Source organism: Dipodomys ordii, unplaced genomic scaffold, assembly GCF_000151885.1.
Source record: "Dipodomys ordii isolate 6190 unplaced genomic scaffold, Dord_2.0 Scaffold30, whole genome shotgun sequence".
In the NCBI taxonomy this organism is placed as follows: Eukaryota; Metazoa; Chordata; class Mammalia; order Rodentia; family Heteromyidae; genus Dipodomys; species Dipodomys ordii.
Window position 1 is genome coordinate 7992720 of NW_012267246.1, and position 17919 is coordinate 8010638.

A 17919-nucleotide genomic window follows, 5' to 3' on the forward strand; every position below is an offset into this window, starting at 1 on the left:
CCTAAGATCCTAGCTACTCAAGAGGCTGAGCAGCCCACTTTGAAGCAGACAAATCTGCAAGATTCTTATCTTGAATTAACCAGCCAAAAGCCAGAAATGGAATTGTGCTAGTACTGAGGCTCAAACTCAGAGCCTCAAGCTCTTGCTTTACAGTTTCAATCAAGACTGGAGCTCTACTACTTGAGCCACCCCTCCAGTATCTTTCTTTTTACAGTAATTGAACATAAGACTCTCTTGGGTTTGTCTGCTTAGGCTGGTTGCAGACTATAATCCTCAGATCTCAGCCTTTTGAATAGCTATGATTTTAGGCATGAGCTACCAGTACCCAGTTTGGTTTTTTTGTTTTTCTTTCTTTTATATTTGGTCAGTCATGGGACTTGAATTCTGGGCCTGGGCACTGTCCCTCAGCTCTTCAGCTCAAGGCTAGCCCTCTACCCCTTGAGCTACAGTGCCACTTTCAGTTTTCTGGTCGTTAATTGGACATAAGAATCTCATGTGCTTTCCTGACCAGGCTGGCTTTGAACCACAATCCTCAGATCTCAGTTTCCTGCGCAGCTAGAATTACAGGTGTGAGCCACAGAGCCTGGATAGTACCCAGTTCTCATTACAATTCTTTGAATGTTCAATATTTGCACCAATGAAAACTTAGAGAATCATCAAAAATATTTTTACCTGTCTTATTTCAGTTTCACTTAATTTTTAAGAGAATATAAGCAACAAGATCTATATAACTCAAATGTCATTCAGCATATGAATGGATAAACAAATGTGGTATAGCTATCCTATACCATGAAGGAAGTATGTTTAGTAATACAAATGAACATACTATAAATAAATTTAACAGCATAGATTAATCACCATATGGAGGAAATAAGGCCAAGGGGTGATGTGTGTGTGTGTGTGTGTGTGTGTGTGTGTGTGTGTGTGTACTCTACCAATCCATTTACATAAAGAACAGACAGTACTGAATCTGCAGTTTAGACACTAGCCTAGCAGGTCCTGTGTGGTAGATTGGAAGAGGCTTTTTCTGTGGTTAAATACCATTCTGAGGGGCTGGGAAGGTGGCTCAGTGGTAGAGCACTTGCCTTGCAGGCATGAGGCCCTGGGTTCGATTCCTCAGCACCACATAAGCAAAAAGAAAAAAGCCGGAAGTGGCGCTGTGGCTCAAGTGGTAGAGTGCTAGCCTTGAGCTGAAGAGCTGAGGGACAGTGCCCAGGCCCAGAGTTCAGGCTCCATGACCGGACCCCCCCCAAAAAAATACCATTCTGATTCTTGACATAGCCTTCCAGAAAGCATTTGTTTACCTTTCATAGACCACATCTTAACAAGAGTGGTGAATGAGAGGAAGAAAATATGATAGCTGGCAAGAAAAGACAATGTTGTAAAGTTCATTTTTCAACATAATGTCTTGTACATCTCATTGTTAACAACTTTGGCAGAGGCGGGGGGCGGGGAGATGGGAAGGGAAGGAAAGGGGAATCAACAAAGGAGAAGGAAACAATGCTTGATAAGAAATGTACTCATTACTTTACCCATGTAATTGTAACCCCTCTGTACAGTATTTTCACAATTAAAAAAAAAGGAAGAAGAAAAGAAAAGACAAAGTCCCACATGAATTTGTTAAAATAGAGTGAGAAGTAAGATTTGGAAATCTAAAGGACTTTCTGGGTTTACTTTGGGTTTTGACTTTAGATGGTAGATATTGCTGCATGCTCGGATAGACAGGTGTGGCTGGAAGAAGGGAAATCACTGTGGAAAGACAAGAATAGAAAGATGCAAGCAAGGAGCCAGTGGTCACACCTGTAATCCTGAATATGCTAGAGGCTAAGATTCAGAGGATTGCATTACAAAGTCAAGTATGGCAGAAAATTCCACTACATTTCATTTCCACAAAACCACCAACAGCTGGTCTAGAAGTCTAGAGTACCAGCTGAGCAAATAATCCAGTTCAAACCCCAGTGTTCATACCAAAAAGGGAAAGAAGGAAGGAACGAAGGAAGGAAGGAAGAGAGGGAGGGAGGGAGGGAGGGAGGGAACGAAAAGAAAATACAATTTGCAAGTAAAGGCAGACATCCGTTTTAGAAAGCACATCACCCCAGTAAGAAAAAGTAGATGGCTGTAAATGGAGATAAAGTTGGGACTGGTGTGTAAGGCCAAGGGAGTTCCATGCATATTGTTTACCATAATGTACATACTAGGAGAGCAGATTTTATCTCACACTGTCCACAAGTCTTCCCTTTTGTCTTGAGTTTTTCACTTCCAGGAGAATTTGCCATCTTGTGCTTAACTGGCTGTCTTACTGTCTCTGGAAGGAAAATCATGTCAGACAAATCATTTTTAAATATGATGTTTAGCTTTCTGATTAAGTCAGAAAAGTGTAAGCATTTCAAAATGACCAATATTTGTGACTCAATGAGAAGGATAGGTAGTCCAAGCTAATTATCATTTGACTGCAATTCCCATAGCAGCTTCTTGGAGCATTCACAGGCCCAAGACCTTAAACAGCCAACACACCCACTGCTCAAAACATTTACAATTACAGAGCTCTAAAAATCTTACACTTGACACAGTCCCTGTGATGCTTTCCCATATCTGGATCAAACTGAAGTAGAGAAAAGTTTATATACACATAGAAATATTACATATAATGCACATATAGACATACATATGTGCATATACACTCATACAAAAATACACAAAATTTTGTATGTTTACAACATATTTTTATATAAATATTGTATTTATGTTTCTATAACTCATTAACCCACACTATGTGAATCACTCAAAGTTAAACCTGTTTATCCTCCAGGAAGGTAGTTATTTCCTTTGGAATTATTACAAGTCCAAAACCATGATTTATATTTCTTAACAATTTCAAATTAAGGTATTAAATATAAAGCAAATTTTCAATATTTTTTTTATTTTCTGGTTTTGGGTTTTTTTTTTGCTCAGTCATGGGTCTTGAACTCTGGGCCTGGGTGCTGAGCCCTAGCTCTTTAGCTCAAGGTTAGCACTCTACCACTTGAGCCACTTCCAGCTTTTTTGCTTATATGGTGCTGAGGAATCAAACCCAGGGCCTCATGCATACAAGGCAAGCACTCTACCACTGAGCCACCTACCCAGTCCTCAATATTCTTTTAATATCCTGGAACAGTACAATTTATAATTTTGTATTGCTAAATATTCTTACTAGTTTGAAGAACATTCAATAAAGTTCAAGAAACAATACATTGAAATCCTTCACCTGTAAAACATGTTATCATTGCAATTACATTGTGAGGTGGCATTTTTGCCATATAACAAGACCTCCAAGAAAACAGAATAAAACTAATTTTGAAAATTCTAACATTTATAAGATGACTTCTTTGTTGCTTTGTATGTATAGCTCCTGTTTTCACTGTATTTGATGCTTGTATAATTATTGGAGGGGAAGGGAAAAAACAAATTGTGTAAATAGGGATACAGGTGGACTCATTGCAACAATGAGTTGTTCAAGACGTTATGTTGAAAAACGAACTTTACAACTTTGCAGGGAGGGGGGAGAGATGGGAAGGGATGGGAAGGGGAAACAAAGGAGGAGGCAACAATGCTTGATAAGAAATGTACTCATTTCCTTGCTCATGTAATTGTAACCCCTCTGTATAGTATTTTCACAATAAAAGCAAGTAAAAATTTTCAAAAAACATAAAAACAAAAATTACAAAATCATGTCATTGCAAAAAAATAAATCAAAATGTCACTGGGGTGGGTGACCTGTAATCCTAGCTATTTAGGCTGTTGAGAACTGATGAGCTCCATTAGAAGCCAGAGATTCTATCTCCAATTAACTCCCAAAAAGCTGCACTTGAGGTATGGCGTAACTGGTAGAACTCCAGCTGTATGTGATAAAGCTGAGTGAGAGCAAAAGATCTTGAGTTCATGCCTGCTTCTGACAGGAAGGGAGGAAAGGGAAAGAGGGAAGGTGTTTGTTAAGGGTCCTTATTTTATATAAAGAAGTCTAGTACTTTATTTCTGCATGTAATTCAGGGAAAATCCAAGGACTATGAGCTACATTCATCTCATCTAGCAAGATAGCCATAAACTGTTTACCTTGACTCTCGTGCTTCAATAATTTTAATTTCAGTTTTCCACCAGGAAACTATGAATGAAATAGATATTATTTGTCAGGTATAGATTCTTGTTTAAAGAAATTTCAACTAAGTCTCTAACAAAAAACATAAGATATCGTAGCACTGAGGTACAGTTTGTATGAAAATTTGTGGAAGAATAATATAAAACTAGTCAGAGATCATTGCTTAAATACACTCAGACTTAATTAAAATTTGATTGAAAAGAAAGGAAATGTAAACACAATATATATAAACCAGTTTTAAAAACACATACCAGAAATAAGAATCGTTATACATGATCAGAATATCGTCGAAAGAGTGCCCGCATTCAGTGTGCTGTAAGGTTGAGTGAACTCTTTCCATTTCTGTTCTTTGGAAAGTCCACAAAGCCCAATATTTGTACAGACTGAGTCTAAGCTGAAATCCAACTGAGCTATTCTGCTACACAACTGTAGGAACCAGTATTATTCTCTTATTTGGAGAATCATTTGCGTTAACACCATGGACTTCATACACACACACACAACACACACACACACACACACATTATATGTATATATATGTAAGTAAGGTTCATATCTAGGTATTTCAAATAATAATTTAAAATACTCTGGTATTAACATTTTAGAAAACCAAACAGACCTGCCAGCTGAATGTATTCTCCTTGGCCTTATTAAAACCAACATTCAAAATCCACAAACAAGCAAGGATGTAGTGTGCATTTATCCAGGCACCGTCAATTCACACACCGATTTCAATGTGCAATGTGTCTGCTCAATTGCCCAATTTGTCGATGAGGTTCTGGAACAATGGCAGCCTCTCTATCTCTGACTGCACTGTCTGTAGGCATCTTTGAACATTTAAGCCTAATTATTCTCTGTGGTTTTGCTTCAGTGTCCATATGCTGTGAACTAGCTGCTCAAATGTTTTCTGCACCGAACACAGCAGAAAAGAATTTGGGATGGAAGTAAGCGCGTTTCATAGGACTCACACATCCTGTTTAGCTTTTTTTAAATTGTGAATATTATCCCAGTGACAGACAATTTAATCTCACTTTTTCCACATCCAAAGCGTCCGGTCTGATTACCTTCATGGCACGTCTGGATTGCGGGCCAGCCAGGGTTCTAAAGCTACTTGAGCAGAACGGACAGGTGCATGAAAGCCACACAGAACGATGATCACAGACACGTTAGGATTTTTTCCCTCTTTACCAGGATTCTTTTGCTGTTCTTTGAATGGAGTTATATTTGTGTCACTTTATTCCAATTGCCCGCAAATACCTCAATGAGCCAGCAGCTAGGGGCTGTTTTGAGGGAGGGGAAGGAGAGAATTCCCTTGTCAAATCGGAAATCGGTCTAGTTCAGAGAAAGTTTGGGTGTTGGAATAGGGTTAGACCAACTTTACCCATGCGCACACATGCGTACACGCGCGCACACGCACGCACACTGGACATGCCTGCGGTGTTCAGTCCCCGGCACTCCCCAGTGCCCAATGACTGCCAAGGCGACCTAGGCAAAGGCCTCCCTCACCCCCCCAGCCAACCCCGCACACGTCCTCGAGATGATCTTTCCACCCAGGCCTCCCACCAATCCAAGGAGCCATATCGCGTCCCCCAATTCTCAGTCTTCCCTTGCCAACACCTCGCCCGCACATTCGCCTTGGCTGAACCCTGCGCTCTACCGTCCCCAAAGAGCGGCCAGAATGCATGCGCCCGCTCCCTGCCCCGGTGCTCACCAGGACGGGACGTCCGAGCCTGAGAGCCACGGGCCAAGGGGCGCACCAAGGACGCGGGGCATGCCAGATCCGCTCCCATAACAGCCTGGCTGCGGACCCGGACGCCTCACTGCCCCTGCTGTCCTGGTATTCTGGCCTCGCAGGCCATCGCCATGTGGCCACTGGGGGCCTCTGATTGCCTCTTCAGCACCACCCCGCCTGGAGGCACCATTATGACCAAACTGGGCACCTAAGCAGCCACACCTTCCCACTCCCCAGCTCCTGGGGCTGACCTTCATCCCCTTCCCTCCTCTCCCTCCTGCACCTCCCCTGTCTACCACTATTGTGATGAAATAAGCCCAGGGGTCTTCCATATTGGCTCCTTGGGCATTAGCAAGCCCCCAACCCCGACGCCCACCAGACTTCTCCAGGCCTCTCTTCTCAAGAACTCCTGTTCCCATCTCAGGGCCTTTCCTTGCTCTGAGCCAATGTTACCGCCTTTAACTTTATTAAGAACCCTGGCATCTTCCTGTTGAACATCTCCATGGCATCTAATTGGACCCCCTGTTATCACCAACCTCCCTCTCTCTCTCTCTTTCTCTCTCTCTCTTTCTCACTCTCTCTCCATATATATATATATATATATATATATATATATATATATTTAAATTTCTTCATACTCTTTTTTCCATCCATCATTCTCAACTCAGAGAAAAAACAGTGTCAGTTCTTTGCTTCTTTCAATAAGTCTTTTCTTTAAATAAGGCTTCTTTTAATAAGTCAACTCCTCAAAGACCACACCAGCGTCTGACAACCTCTGCGACTTCAAGCCTTCCTCCTTTCCTTTCAAGTAGTCCATTTCCCCACTCCTAAAATAATCACACAGTGAAGTTGAACGTTGAATCTCTTAAACCCTTAAAATGTCACTAATCACCCACTCTTTCCAACTGTTTGAAATCTATATCCACAACTCATAAGGATGAACCAATCAATATTAGATCCAATGGATTAGATCAGATGGATTGTTAGATCCAATCCTTTCCTTCTGTATACTCATTTTTCATAGAGACTTTATTATGATTCCCAAGCAATAGTACCACATGTTTACTAGCAATGGTAAAAGAGAATCAGAGATTAAAAGACTCCCTACGATTACAAATTGAATTACAAAAGTAATCATTTTAATGGATAGATTGTAATCCAGGGTCTGGGGACCCCAGCACCACTGACATTCTGTGCTAAATGATTCTTTGTCATGGGAGGTGTCAAATAGGTTGTAAGAAGGTAATGGCAGACTGGGAAGGTGGCTCAGTGGTAGAGTGCTTGCCTTGCATGCATGAGGCCCTGGGTTCAATTCCTCAGCACCACAAATAAGCAGAAAAAGCCTGAAGTGGTGCTGTGGCTCAAGTGGTAGAGTGCTAGCCTTGAGCTGAAGAGCTTAGGGACAGTGCCGAGGCCTAGAGTTCAGGACCCACAACTGACAAAAAAAAAAAAAAGGAAAAAAAAGAAGTTAATGGCATTTCTGCCCTATACTATTTAAAAAAACAAGCTAAAGTCTGGGTTCACTGATAAGAACTGAATATGTCTTCAATGCCTGGGCAAATGTCTCCTGGAGAAACACTGTCTCCATGAGAAAAATGTCTCCATGATAAACACTGGTCTACACTGATACACACCCTACCACACACACACACACACACACACACACACACACACACACACACACCTCACTGTACAAAGTATTGGACAACACTTACTGGTCCCTGTTTTCCAAATTACCCTCCCTATGTATTTTCTTTTTCCACATACTTGCAACGTTTTGATTCTTCCTCTTCTCCAGCTACCCTTAATCATTAGTTTTTAATAAATCCAAACCAGACCTGGGCTCTCATACCTGACCAGGAGCAAGGTATTTTATTTTTTTAATACCCTGGCCATGAGCAAGGTATTTTACTTCTTTGATGTTGTTATTTTATCTGAATGATATATCGGATAATAATTCATAGACCAACACATCGCCACTTAGGAATAAAACAAGTACTGAGGGAAGTGAAAAGAAAAAGCCAAATCAACTCCAGTCTCCTTCTTAATTCTGGTGGTGGCAAAAGGGATTTTGATTCCCTCTTCTTTCCCCCCAATTAAAAATATATCCAGCAAACCCTCAACTCTGTGTACAACTAAACTATTATTTCTCAAAGACTATATTCCTCATAAGCTGAGTTGGTTACAATGTAAAGCTTTTCATTGAGTTGAAATAAAAAGTATTTAGAGGCACCCATTTTTCACATTAGAGGAGAGCGTCCTTTAGAACAAAGATAGCTCACTGCAAGTCTAAAACACCATTTCATAAACATTATTATGTGTAGATCAAAATCACCAAGTCTACAAAAACAACCAGCATTTTAATACATTTATAATAACATCTGAAACATGGTCCACTTCTCCAAAAAGTCAGGAAAACTTAAAGTGGTCAATAAAGCTTTAACTCAATTAAAGAAACACACCTCATTATGAGAATGACACTATAAAATAAACTGCTTATTTTTGAAGCTAAAATACTTAGAAGTGCCAAATAAGAAGTTTCTAGATGTCAGTTGACACAACTAATTTTAATTATATATATATGAGTGTGTGTGTATAAGTTAAAATTTTAAACAGAAGCCTTGCACTAAAGAAGTCAGAAATGATTTACATTATTTAAATACCCTTTAGGTGGTGTTAATCTTGAATATAATGCAATGTTATAGTTTTAGAATACACAATAATGATAAAGCAAACATATAGTTCAAAACTGAGATGCAATTTTCTCTTTCACATCACACATGGAAGCAACACTATATACATAATTATATATCATGCAGGGTATGAAAGAACTGAACATATGTGAAATGATACAATGTTAAGAATAAAGCCTATAATTTGTTAGACTAATTCACATTTGCTTTCATTACGTAGTTCCCTTTTACATATTTTAAATGAGAATTGAATTTAATGGAAATTGTTTTCTGTTTAGAATTGGGGAGAAAGTCCAAATCAACCTTATGGATGAAAATCAAAAATATGTTGGGATAATGAAAGCTGCATATTAACTGACAAAAATAAATGTAAACATCTAATACTCCATGAAGTTGTTAAAACAAGAATAATATATTCTTGAGTATGGAAGAAAATGCAAACCATAAAAAATAATTTATATCTCTTTGGTTTGCAAACTGCCTGATAATCAAATAGTATCTCCTTACCTTAATTGCATTTCCTTTATTTTGTGACATTGTGCGTGACTGATTGCCCAATCTACCCACTTTTCCAGATTTCCAATGATATCCACTTGACCTTCAACAGATACAGACAAAAGAAGATGTGATTACTAAAACATTTCTCCTTTTAATGAAAACAAATACATTTTCTCTGTTTCAGGGAATAGAAATTCAGATGGTAAAGTGTAAGAAACCACCACAAAAGGAAAGCAAATACCAGTACTGCCCTAATATTGTAATTTTGAAATATGACTATCATATATGCGAGCGATGGCTGCAGAGAACTGAATAAAAGGCAAATCTCCAAACACAGATGAGGAATTCCTGGTTCTGACATTTAGAAGGGCTGGGGATAGTTTTAGAAGTTAATAGGAAACTTTATAGTTTTAAAAACTAAGTATCCAGCTGGGTGTCAGTGGCTCATCCTTGTAATCCTAACTACTGAGGAGGCTGAGATCTGAGGATCGTGGTTCAACACCAGCGAGCCAGCAGGAGCATCCATGAAACTCTTTTTTTTGTGGGGAGAGGGGGTCCAGTCATGGGGCCTCAACTTTGGGACTGGGCACTGTCCCTCAGCTCTTCAGCTCAAGGCTAGCATTCTACCACTTGAGCCACAGTGCCACTTCTGGCTTTTTTCTTTTTGCTTATGTGGTGCTGAGGAATCGAACCCAGGATCTCATGCATGCAAGGCAAGTGCTCTACCACTGGACCACCTTCCCAGCTCTCCATGAAACTCTTATCTCCAATAAACCACCAGAAAAACTGGAAGTGATGCTGTGGCTCAAGTGGTACAGTGCTCGCCTTGAGCTGAAGAGCTCAGGGACAGCTACCAGGCCTAGAGTTCAAGACCCATGACATAATTAAAGAAACAACAACAGCAAACTAAGCATCCACAATGCAAAGAGAAGACAGCAATACAACTCCCCTACTGCTCCTGAAATTGTCAACAGATCTATTCAGTGACAAATTTCTTGTAAGAGTTAAAAGCTGTTCCCACATTAAAAAGCAACAATGGGCCAAAGGAGCCAATGTTTATTTTCACTGTTTGCAAAGTACTTTTAGCTGAGCTTCACGGAATCCTTCTGGAGCAGCAGAAAGAGTCCAATTTTCATTTAAAAAGTAATGAGACAACTTGGCCAGTGTCACATAGTTAATAAATAATAAATCTTAAACCAGAACACTGGGCTTCTAGCTTCCTGACCACTGAGTGACAGGTTCTCATTTTGACTATGACATTGGCCATCTGTGTGACCTTAGTTAAAGAAAGCAACTATTCTAAAGCTTTAGAAAGTGTTTTGGGGGGGACAGAAGAAGTGTGAGCCATTAAGGAAAATTCATCTGGAGAGGTGATTCTGAATCACAGAGGAACGTTGTGATTTATTGTAAAGTCCAACAACAAATTTTATCTTTCTGGATGACAGATAACATGAGACCCCTTGAAGCAAACAATGTCCTATTGATAAAGAGAGAATATGTGTGTCATGCAATCTTTTGAAAGAATTGGACTCTAAAAGTACAATAAACATATTAAGATTGTCATTAATTGTCCAGAAGGTATGCTTCAGGTCAAAATGGATTACAATTGGTGATCCTTATTTTGAAAACAAAACAAAATTACATTTAACATGCAAAGGGTTTAGTGATATTCACCATCAGTAAATTCACTTGAAGCATGGTCTCTTTAAAGCCTAAAGTCTATTACAATATAAGGTGTACACACAGCTTAACTGAGGAAGGCGTTTATCCCATGGATGTCCTTCCATGTAAGCAAAAATTCATGTTCAGCTGGGTGCTGGTGGCTCACACCTGTAATCCTAGTTGTTGGAGAGGTTGAGATGGTGGGATTTCAGTTCAAAGCTAGCCTAGGCAAGAAAATCCATGAGACTCATTTCCAGTTAACCACCAAAAATGCAGAAGTGAAGGTGTGGCTCAAGTGGTAGAGCATTAAGCTTAGGGACAACAAAAGGCTGAGTTCAAGCCCTGGAACTGGAACACACAAATGCGCCCATGTGCACGCACACGCACGCGCACGTGCGCGCACACACACACACACACACACACACACATGCTGAAGTAATCACAAACTATGGAAGTGAGACAAAATAAAATGAGATATGTCACCATGTGCCAATATCAATTACACAACATAGCAAGATATGAACATATAAAGTAAGATGAGTGTATTAAGCACCATAGCAAGATATACATTATATTTCTCAAAACTTAGAGGCTATCTCATGTGTTGAACACAAAAGAAATCAGTTTCAAACACTTAACAACACACTGGCATAGGAACACATAGGAGACTTATGCAAATATGAGCCATCTGTGGGGCAAAGAATTTTAACTACTATAGTTGGTGTCAGAAAAAAATGGGGTGAGAAGAAAGGGGGTGGTTTCCATCACTCCACCACCATTAGTTCTGGTGGATCTCAAACCACTTTGTAAATCATTTTTGTAGGAAAAACTCTCAGTTAACTCATTTAGCTCTCAGTTAAATTGGAAGCTATATATATATAGGTGTGGTATTTGGGGGTTCTCAGTAACAAAATATCAACTCACTATTACTTGCTAAAAATATTTCAAATCTACTCATAGAGTCTACTGCTTTTACTCTTTGCAATAAATAAAGCTGCCTTTACATAAAGTGCTGTTGATAGCAATAATCTGAGAGTTAGGGAAATTTGCATCGTTGTCTGAAATATTCTGAACCACAAACCATCAAATTTGATGTAAGAAGAGACATGAAAGAACAAGGCCCAGTGAAGTTCAGAAGAAATGAAAGCCATGGAAGTTTTACGAAACAGTGGTTCATAAGTAAAAGGTACAGAAAAAAGTGGGGAGCGAGGGGAGAAGGGAAATTATGTTATCCCTGCACTAAATATTTTGCTACAGTAATCATAGCACTTAAATCAGTTCTGTACATAATTCAGCTGAATTAGCGCTGTTAATTAGCACAGTTACTACTAGCACAGTTAAATTAGCATCTTAAGAAAGATTCAGTTTATTCCTCTCATTTTAATTTGCGTCTCTTGAGAAATGGCTCTTAAAAGGTCACTCACTGTGTTTCATCCCTTTCTTTGCTCCTTGTGGATTGAAATTCTTTGAATTTCTTTTTCATCTCTTCGTTCTCCAATTCTAACTGTATTTTCTCCATTCGTAGTTCTTGAGCATTTCTGAGGACAGGAGGTTTAAACATAGGATGTTTGTTTAGAGTAAGCAGACAAAACTCAAAGAAAAACTAATTTTATATCATCTTTTGCCATTCCAGTTAATTAAAAATTATCACTAATTATTAATAGCCACTTCTATGTGTTTCTACAAATTTGATTTAGAAAAGTTAGCAGATGCTTTCATTAAGTATTCTCCTTAAGCATTGTATGCCTTCAGATCTCATAAAGTACTTTTACATGTTCAATTGCTGATGGCTGACAACCAAAATTCACTTTAGATAGGTGGCCAGAGCTTTTGATACGTATCTATGACAAGCAAATATAACATTTTTTTCTGATTTGCATATACTTGATTTTCATATATCCAAGTAAGCCAGAAGCAGGGTATTTAAAGCAAATAATTTATTCAATAGCCACCCAAATTTTTGACAACTCTGGGAGGGCTCCCTGCCCTCCCAGGCTCCGCATGACTGCCCGCACTCCTTGCTCCATTGTTGCTGGAATAGGACTTCAAGTCCTTTGCCAGCCATTCAGTGTCAAAGCCTGGGACTGCTACTATCTAAGGTCCCAAGGCAGGGTCCTTAACGTGGGTATCAATTAATAATCAGTACATGAATGTGAATATAGACACAAAGAGCTAAAATCTACACCTGGAATCAAATAATGCATATCACGTCTTCTTTTTCAAATAAATACATACATAACTTCCACATCGAAAATAGTCTATTTCTCCATTCAGATAAAGGATGGGTGAATAAAGTCACAATGTTCTAGGTATGTATGTGAAAATGGAGCCAGGTAAATTGAGGAGATGGGTGGGGTTGGGAGAGATCGGAGATGAGGGATGTGAGATAAGAGTAAGTGAATTTCCCTGTCTAGAAGGGCTCAGAACCTTGGTCTTCAGAACTAGTCCTTCTGAAGAGCTAGGATTATGGTTGAAAAAAAAAAGAGAATTAATGAGACCTTAATCTAACAAACAAGCTAGGTTGAGGGTTCAGTCCTTAATCTCAGCTACACAGAAGGCCTATTTAAGACAATACCTGTCTCAGCACTGGCAAAAACAAATGCTAGAGCCTACCTGGAAAATAATTAACAACAGAAAGGGCTGGAGGCATGGATCAGACAGTAATGATCCTTCCTATAAGGTATGACACTGCTAGTTTAAATCTCACTAGCAACAAAATAAGTAAGTGAATAAATACTCTTGCAGTTAAAAACATAACATTATGGAGAAAATAAATGCACAAATTTACCAAATTTGAGTTTTATGCTAAACAGACCTGTGCAAAAAGAATAGTTTACAATATGTGGAAGGTTCATCAATTATTTCTACCTAGGAAATAAGAAAATATTCATGCACACATTTTCTGTATGTGTGTGTACTTACTTATATTTTAGCTTTACAGAATTTCCAGGTTTGCCCCATGGGATAACTACAAAATCTTTGGTGTTCATGATTCTCGTCTTAATATTGACTTATGATTATTCTAGTTTGTGAAAACTTCTGAAAAATGACAAAGACAAAAGAATTACTTTGGGCGTAAAGCAATGTAAGTTACAAGTTCAAAACCCCACATATTTAAAATAAATATCTCTAAGAAAAAGCTAAAAAGTTAAATAGCAAAAAAAACCATATAAGTCATATTATAAGTTAAATACAACATCAGATGGAACTGAAATTTCACTAAAATGTTTTGTAACAAAGTACTAGAGAAATAAAGTAAAGAATACATTGAGTATGACTATCTAAAGCATTGATTACAGTTTTTTTTCTATGGTCATAGATATAAAAATATATTATTATTGCCTGGAAGCATTTTGATAAAAACAGATTACTTACTTAACCATATTCCCTTAAAATTACATCATTTATTGATTGCATAGCTATCTCGGGTCATAGTCATACATTCTTTGATGTTTCCACAATATAAAATTGCCTGTTAGTGTGATTCTCAAAATGTATTCCCATTACTGCACCATGCATGTAGGTATATCAACTATTCATTCCCACCCAAACTTAATTTGAAAGGTTCCATACATGGCAAAATGAAAATAACTTTCGGGACACAATCCAAACCCAAACACCTTTCTTTACACATATGGCAATGTAAAATGAGAATTAAAAGTATGTAATAATTACCCAAAGGCATTTTTATATCCTCGCTTATCAAAGAAAATTTTAATGATACTTTTTGGCTCAGATCAGAAATTAACATACTTGAGAAAGAAATTTTCAACAAGAAATGAAGTCAAAAGGATCTTGTCTTTAATACTGAGTTAACCAGAAAATTGAATTATTCAATATAGCCAGGATCCTGAGTATCCCAATTATTCATGGTTCTATAACAATTTACCCTGTAATACTGAATTACTAAATCATAGGCATTACTAAATTTTCATATGAAAAAAATCTACATTCCAAAAGCTCCTACAGAAATATAACAGTAGCCATAGTTTTAAATGTCCAAACCATAATGCTGTCAATTTATAGGTTGTTTCCTATTTGCCTATAACCCCAATAAATATTTACTAATCTCTGATATAAGCAAGGCATTCAGCTAAAGTCATAGTAGAGACAAGGTCCAAGGAGATTTGCTTTCTGAGTTAAAATGAATTTGAGTAAAACAGGGCACAGAAGACCTGCATATAAAAGCCATAAAACAAGGTAGAATTATAAGGGCCATAAAATTTATAGATGTAATAATATAGGAAGCAGGAGAATGGAGAAAATTCAAGCTGGCCAGCATTTATGTGAAACTTTGATGGAGAAAGAGAGCTTGTGGCTGAAGATAAACATTGGACAAATATTTAAATCTGTGAGGGGAAAAAAGTAAAGGCAGCTGTTACATTGATACTATTGATTAATTTAACTTAGTTGATGCACAAGGTATGCAGGGGAAAAGTGACCATGGGTACAGACAGAGGATGAGGCTCAAGAATGGTAGCTACTTTCTTTGGTGCTGTGAATTCAACCCACAGTTTCTGTGCATGCCAGCTGAGAGCTCTATCACTGATCTACATGCCAGCCTCAAGTGTGGAAGTATAGTTCACATGCCAAGTTCAGTCATGTGAAATTTATTCTGTACCTAACAAGAAACAGTGGAAGGTTTTAAGCAAAACAAAACAAGATATGTCTGGAGAATTTGCTGAAAGACTTGAAAACAACTCAAGGATTGGAGTAACCATATGGAAAGTTCACACAACCAAATGAGTTCTCCCACATTTCTCTCTTGGGATGCTATCTCATAAATTTAATAATAATGTAGATAATATAAGAATATATAATGTTATAATATATGTAATAGTAAATGACACATAAAAGATAATGTATGTACATACAGCAATATTTCAGCCAGGAAACAAAGAATACATTTTGTCACTTGTGAGAACATCAATCCAACAGGAAGACATTATGTTAAGTGAAATTTGTCAGGCATAGAATGGCAAATAACATGAGTTCTCAATCATTGGTGGAAGCTTAAAATAAATCTCATAGAAGAAGAGAGTGGAATTGTGTTCACTAAAGATTAAGAAGGGGAAAAGGGGGTGGGAGATGGGAAGGGATGGGAAGGGGAAACAAAGGAGGAGGCAACAATACCTGATAAAAAATGTGCTCATTACCTTGCCCATGTAATTGTAACCCCTCTGTATGGTATTTTCACAATAAAAAAATAAAAAGAAATAAAAAGAAAAAAGAAATTGTAGCTAGTAGACCCCAGAGAGAAGCAATTAGTCCTCCTATTCTTTAGCACAGTAATGTGTTGATAGAAGGTATTTTATGTTTAAATAACTAGAAGAGTCTAAGGGCTTCCAACACATAGAAATAATAAATGCTTAAAGAGGCAGTAAGTACCTGGATTTCACTATTATATACAACATGTGTGTCTCAAACTATCATTCTCTCTCCCCTAATCAGTTACCTGAATTTGATCATTACATATTGTATCAGACTCTCATGCTCTGTTGCATAAACATGTATATTACGCACTAATGTTAAAAGGCTGAAAACATTAGGCCTTCTGATGGTGTCTTCCAAATGTTGAATAGATCTATCATATTTCTTGGATTTGTCTTGGATAGTTGTATGTTCTTTCTCTATAATATCTAGGCTGTCTTCAATCCCCGAGATTCCATCTTCTGCATGGTCTAACCTACTGTCAAGACTTTCTACTTTGTTTTTAATTTCTCATCCTTCTAATTGGTAGGCTTTGATGGCTTCGAAATCTTTGTTAGAACTTTGTTTTAGATCTTGTATGAACTTCTTTGCTTCCTTAATTTGGTGTTCAGTGTTTATTCTCAAATCACTTAGCTGACTGGTTATGTTTTCCTTGGACTCCCATTCCTCCTGTAGGGTTCCATACAGCATTCCCTTTGTGGACAACGGACAAGGGTCTCATATCTAAAATATACCTGGAACTCAAAAAATTAAATCCCCCAACAACAAATCTTCAAAGAAACAACTGCTCAATAAATAAGTGGGCTAAAGACTTAAAGAGAAACTTCTCTGAAGAGGAAAGAAGGATGGCCAATAGACACATGAAGAAATGCTCATCCTCTCTAGCCATAAAAGAAATGCAAATCAAAACAACATTGTTAGAATGGCTATAATCAAGAACTCTAATAACAACAGATGTTGGAGGGGATGTGGGCATGAAGGGCATTGTTGGTGGGAGTGTAAACTTTTTCAACCACTTTGGAAAGTAGTATGGAGGTTCCTCAAAAGATTCCACATAGAGCTCCCCTATGACCCAGCAATCCCACTTTTGGGCATTTACCCAAATGATCACAAACAAGACCATAGTAAAGCTACCAGCACAACTACTTTTATTGCAGCATTATTTACCATAGCTAATATATGGAACCAACCCAGATGCCCCTAAGTAGGTGAATGGATCAAGAAAATGTGGTATATATACACAATGGAATTCTATGCCTCCATCAGAAAGAATGACATCACCCCATTTGTTAGGAAAAGGAAAGACTTGGAAAAAATTATATAAAGTGAAGTAAGCCAGGCCCAAAGAAACATAGGTCCCATGGTTACCCTTATTTGCAATAACTAGTATATGTCTAAGACAAGCAGTAAAGGTCAGATAAGTTGATGTTAGGTGAAATGAACCCCAGGATAAGTATTCAAATGTTTTTTTCTTTCATGCAATTGTTTCTAACATATTTATAAGATGATTTTTTTGTTGCTTTGTATGTCCCTCCTCCATAGTATAAAGGGATGGGAAGGGGAAACAAAGGAGGAGGCAACAATGCTTGATAAGAAATGTACTCATCATCTTGCCCATGTAATTGTAAACCCTCTGTATGGTATTTTCACAATAAAGAAAAGAAAAAAGAAAAAAAGGCTGAAAGGATAAGAAAAATAAAACAAATGATTGTAGACCAGGAGCAACTAATTCAGTCTCTCATATCTAGATCTCAATTGTTGGAAGGAACTAACACTGAAAATCAAATCTAACCCTGAATGAGATTTGGACTTCCTTGAAGCAAATCCTGAAAGAATTTATTTGCTGAGTATGGTTTCAAAACACAATCACAATAAAGAATAAGTTTGCATTTTAAACAACATTTTAAACAATTTCCCACAATAATTGAAGATATTTCCATCTCCAATCTGGCATGGAAACCCTGGGAAAATAAGAGGTAAAGTTGCTTGGG

The 17919-nt window shown here is 37.9% G+C and overlaps 1 protein-coding gene across 1 annotated transcript in view; it reads right to left on the reverse strand.

The window, feature by feature from the left end:
* The window catches only part of Zbbx (zinc finger, B-box domain containing), a 74225-nt gene extending 60518 nt beyond the window's left edge, over window positions 1-13707 (reverse strand). The window contains exons 1-5 of the mRNA XM_013016146.1: window positions 13640-13707; window positions 12142-12255; window positions 9065-9155; window positions 4090-4138; window positions 2196-2305 (exon numbers count right to left, since the gene is read on the reverse strand). Of these exons, the coding sequence (XP_012871600.1) occupies window positions 2196-2305; window positions 4090-4138; window positions 9065-9155; window positions 12142-12255; window positions 13640-13707 (432 nt within the window). The remainder of the gene's footprint in view (window positions 1-2195; window positions 2306-4089; window positions 4139-9064; window positions 9156-12141; window positions 12256-13639) is intronic.
* Between the last annotated feature and the right edge of the window lie 4212 nt (window positions 13708-17919).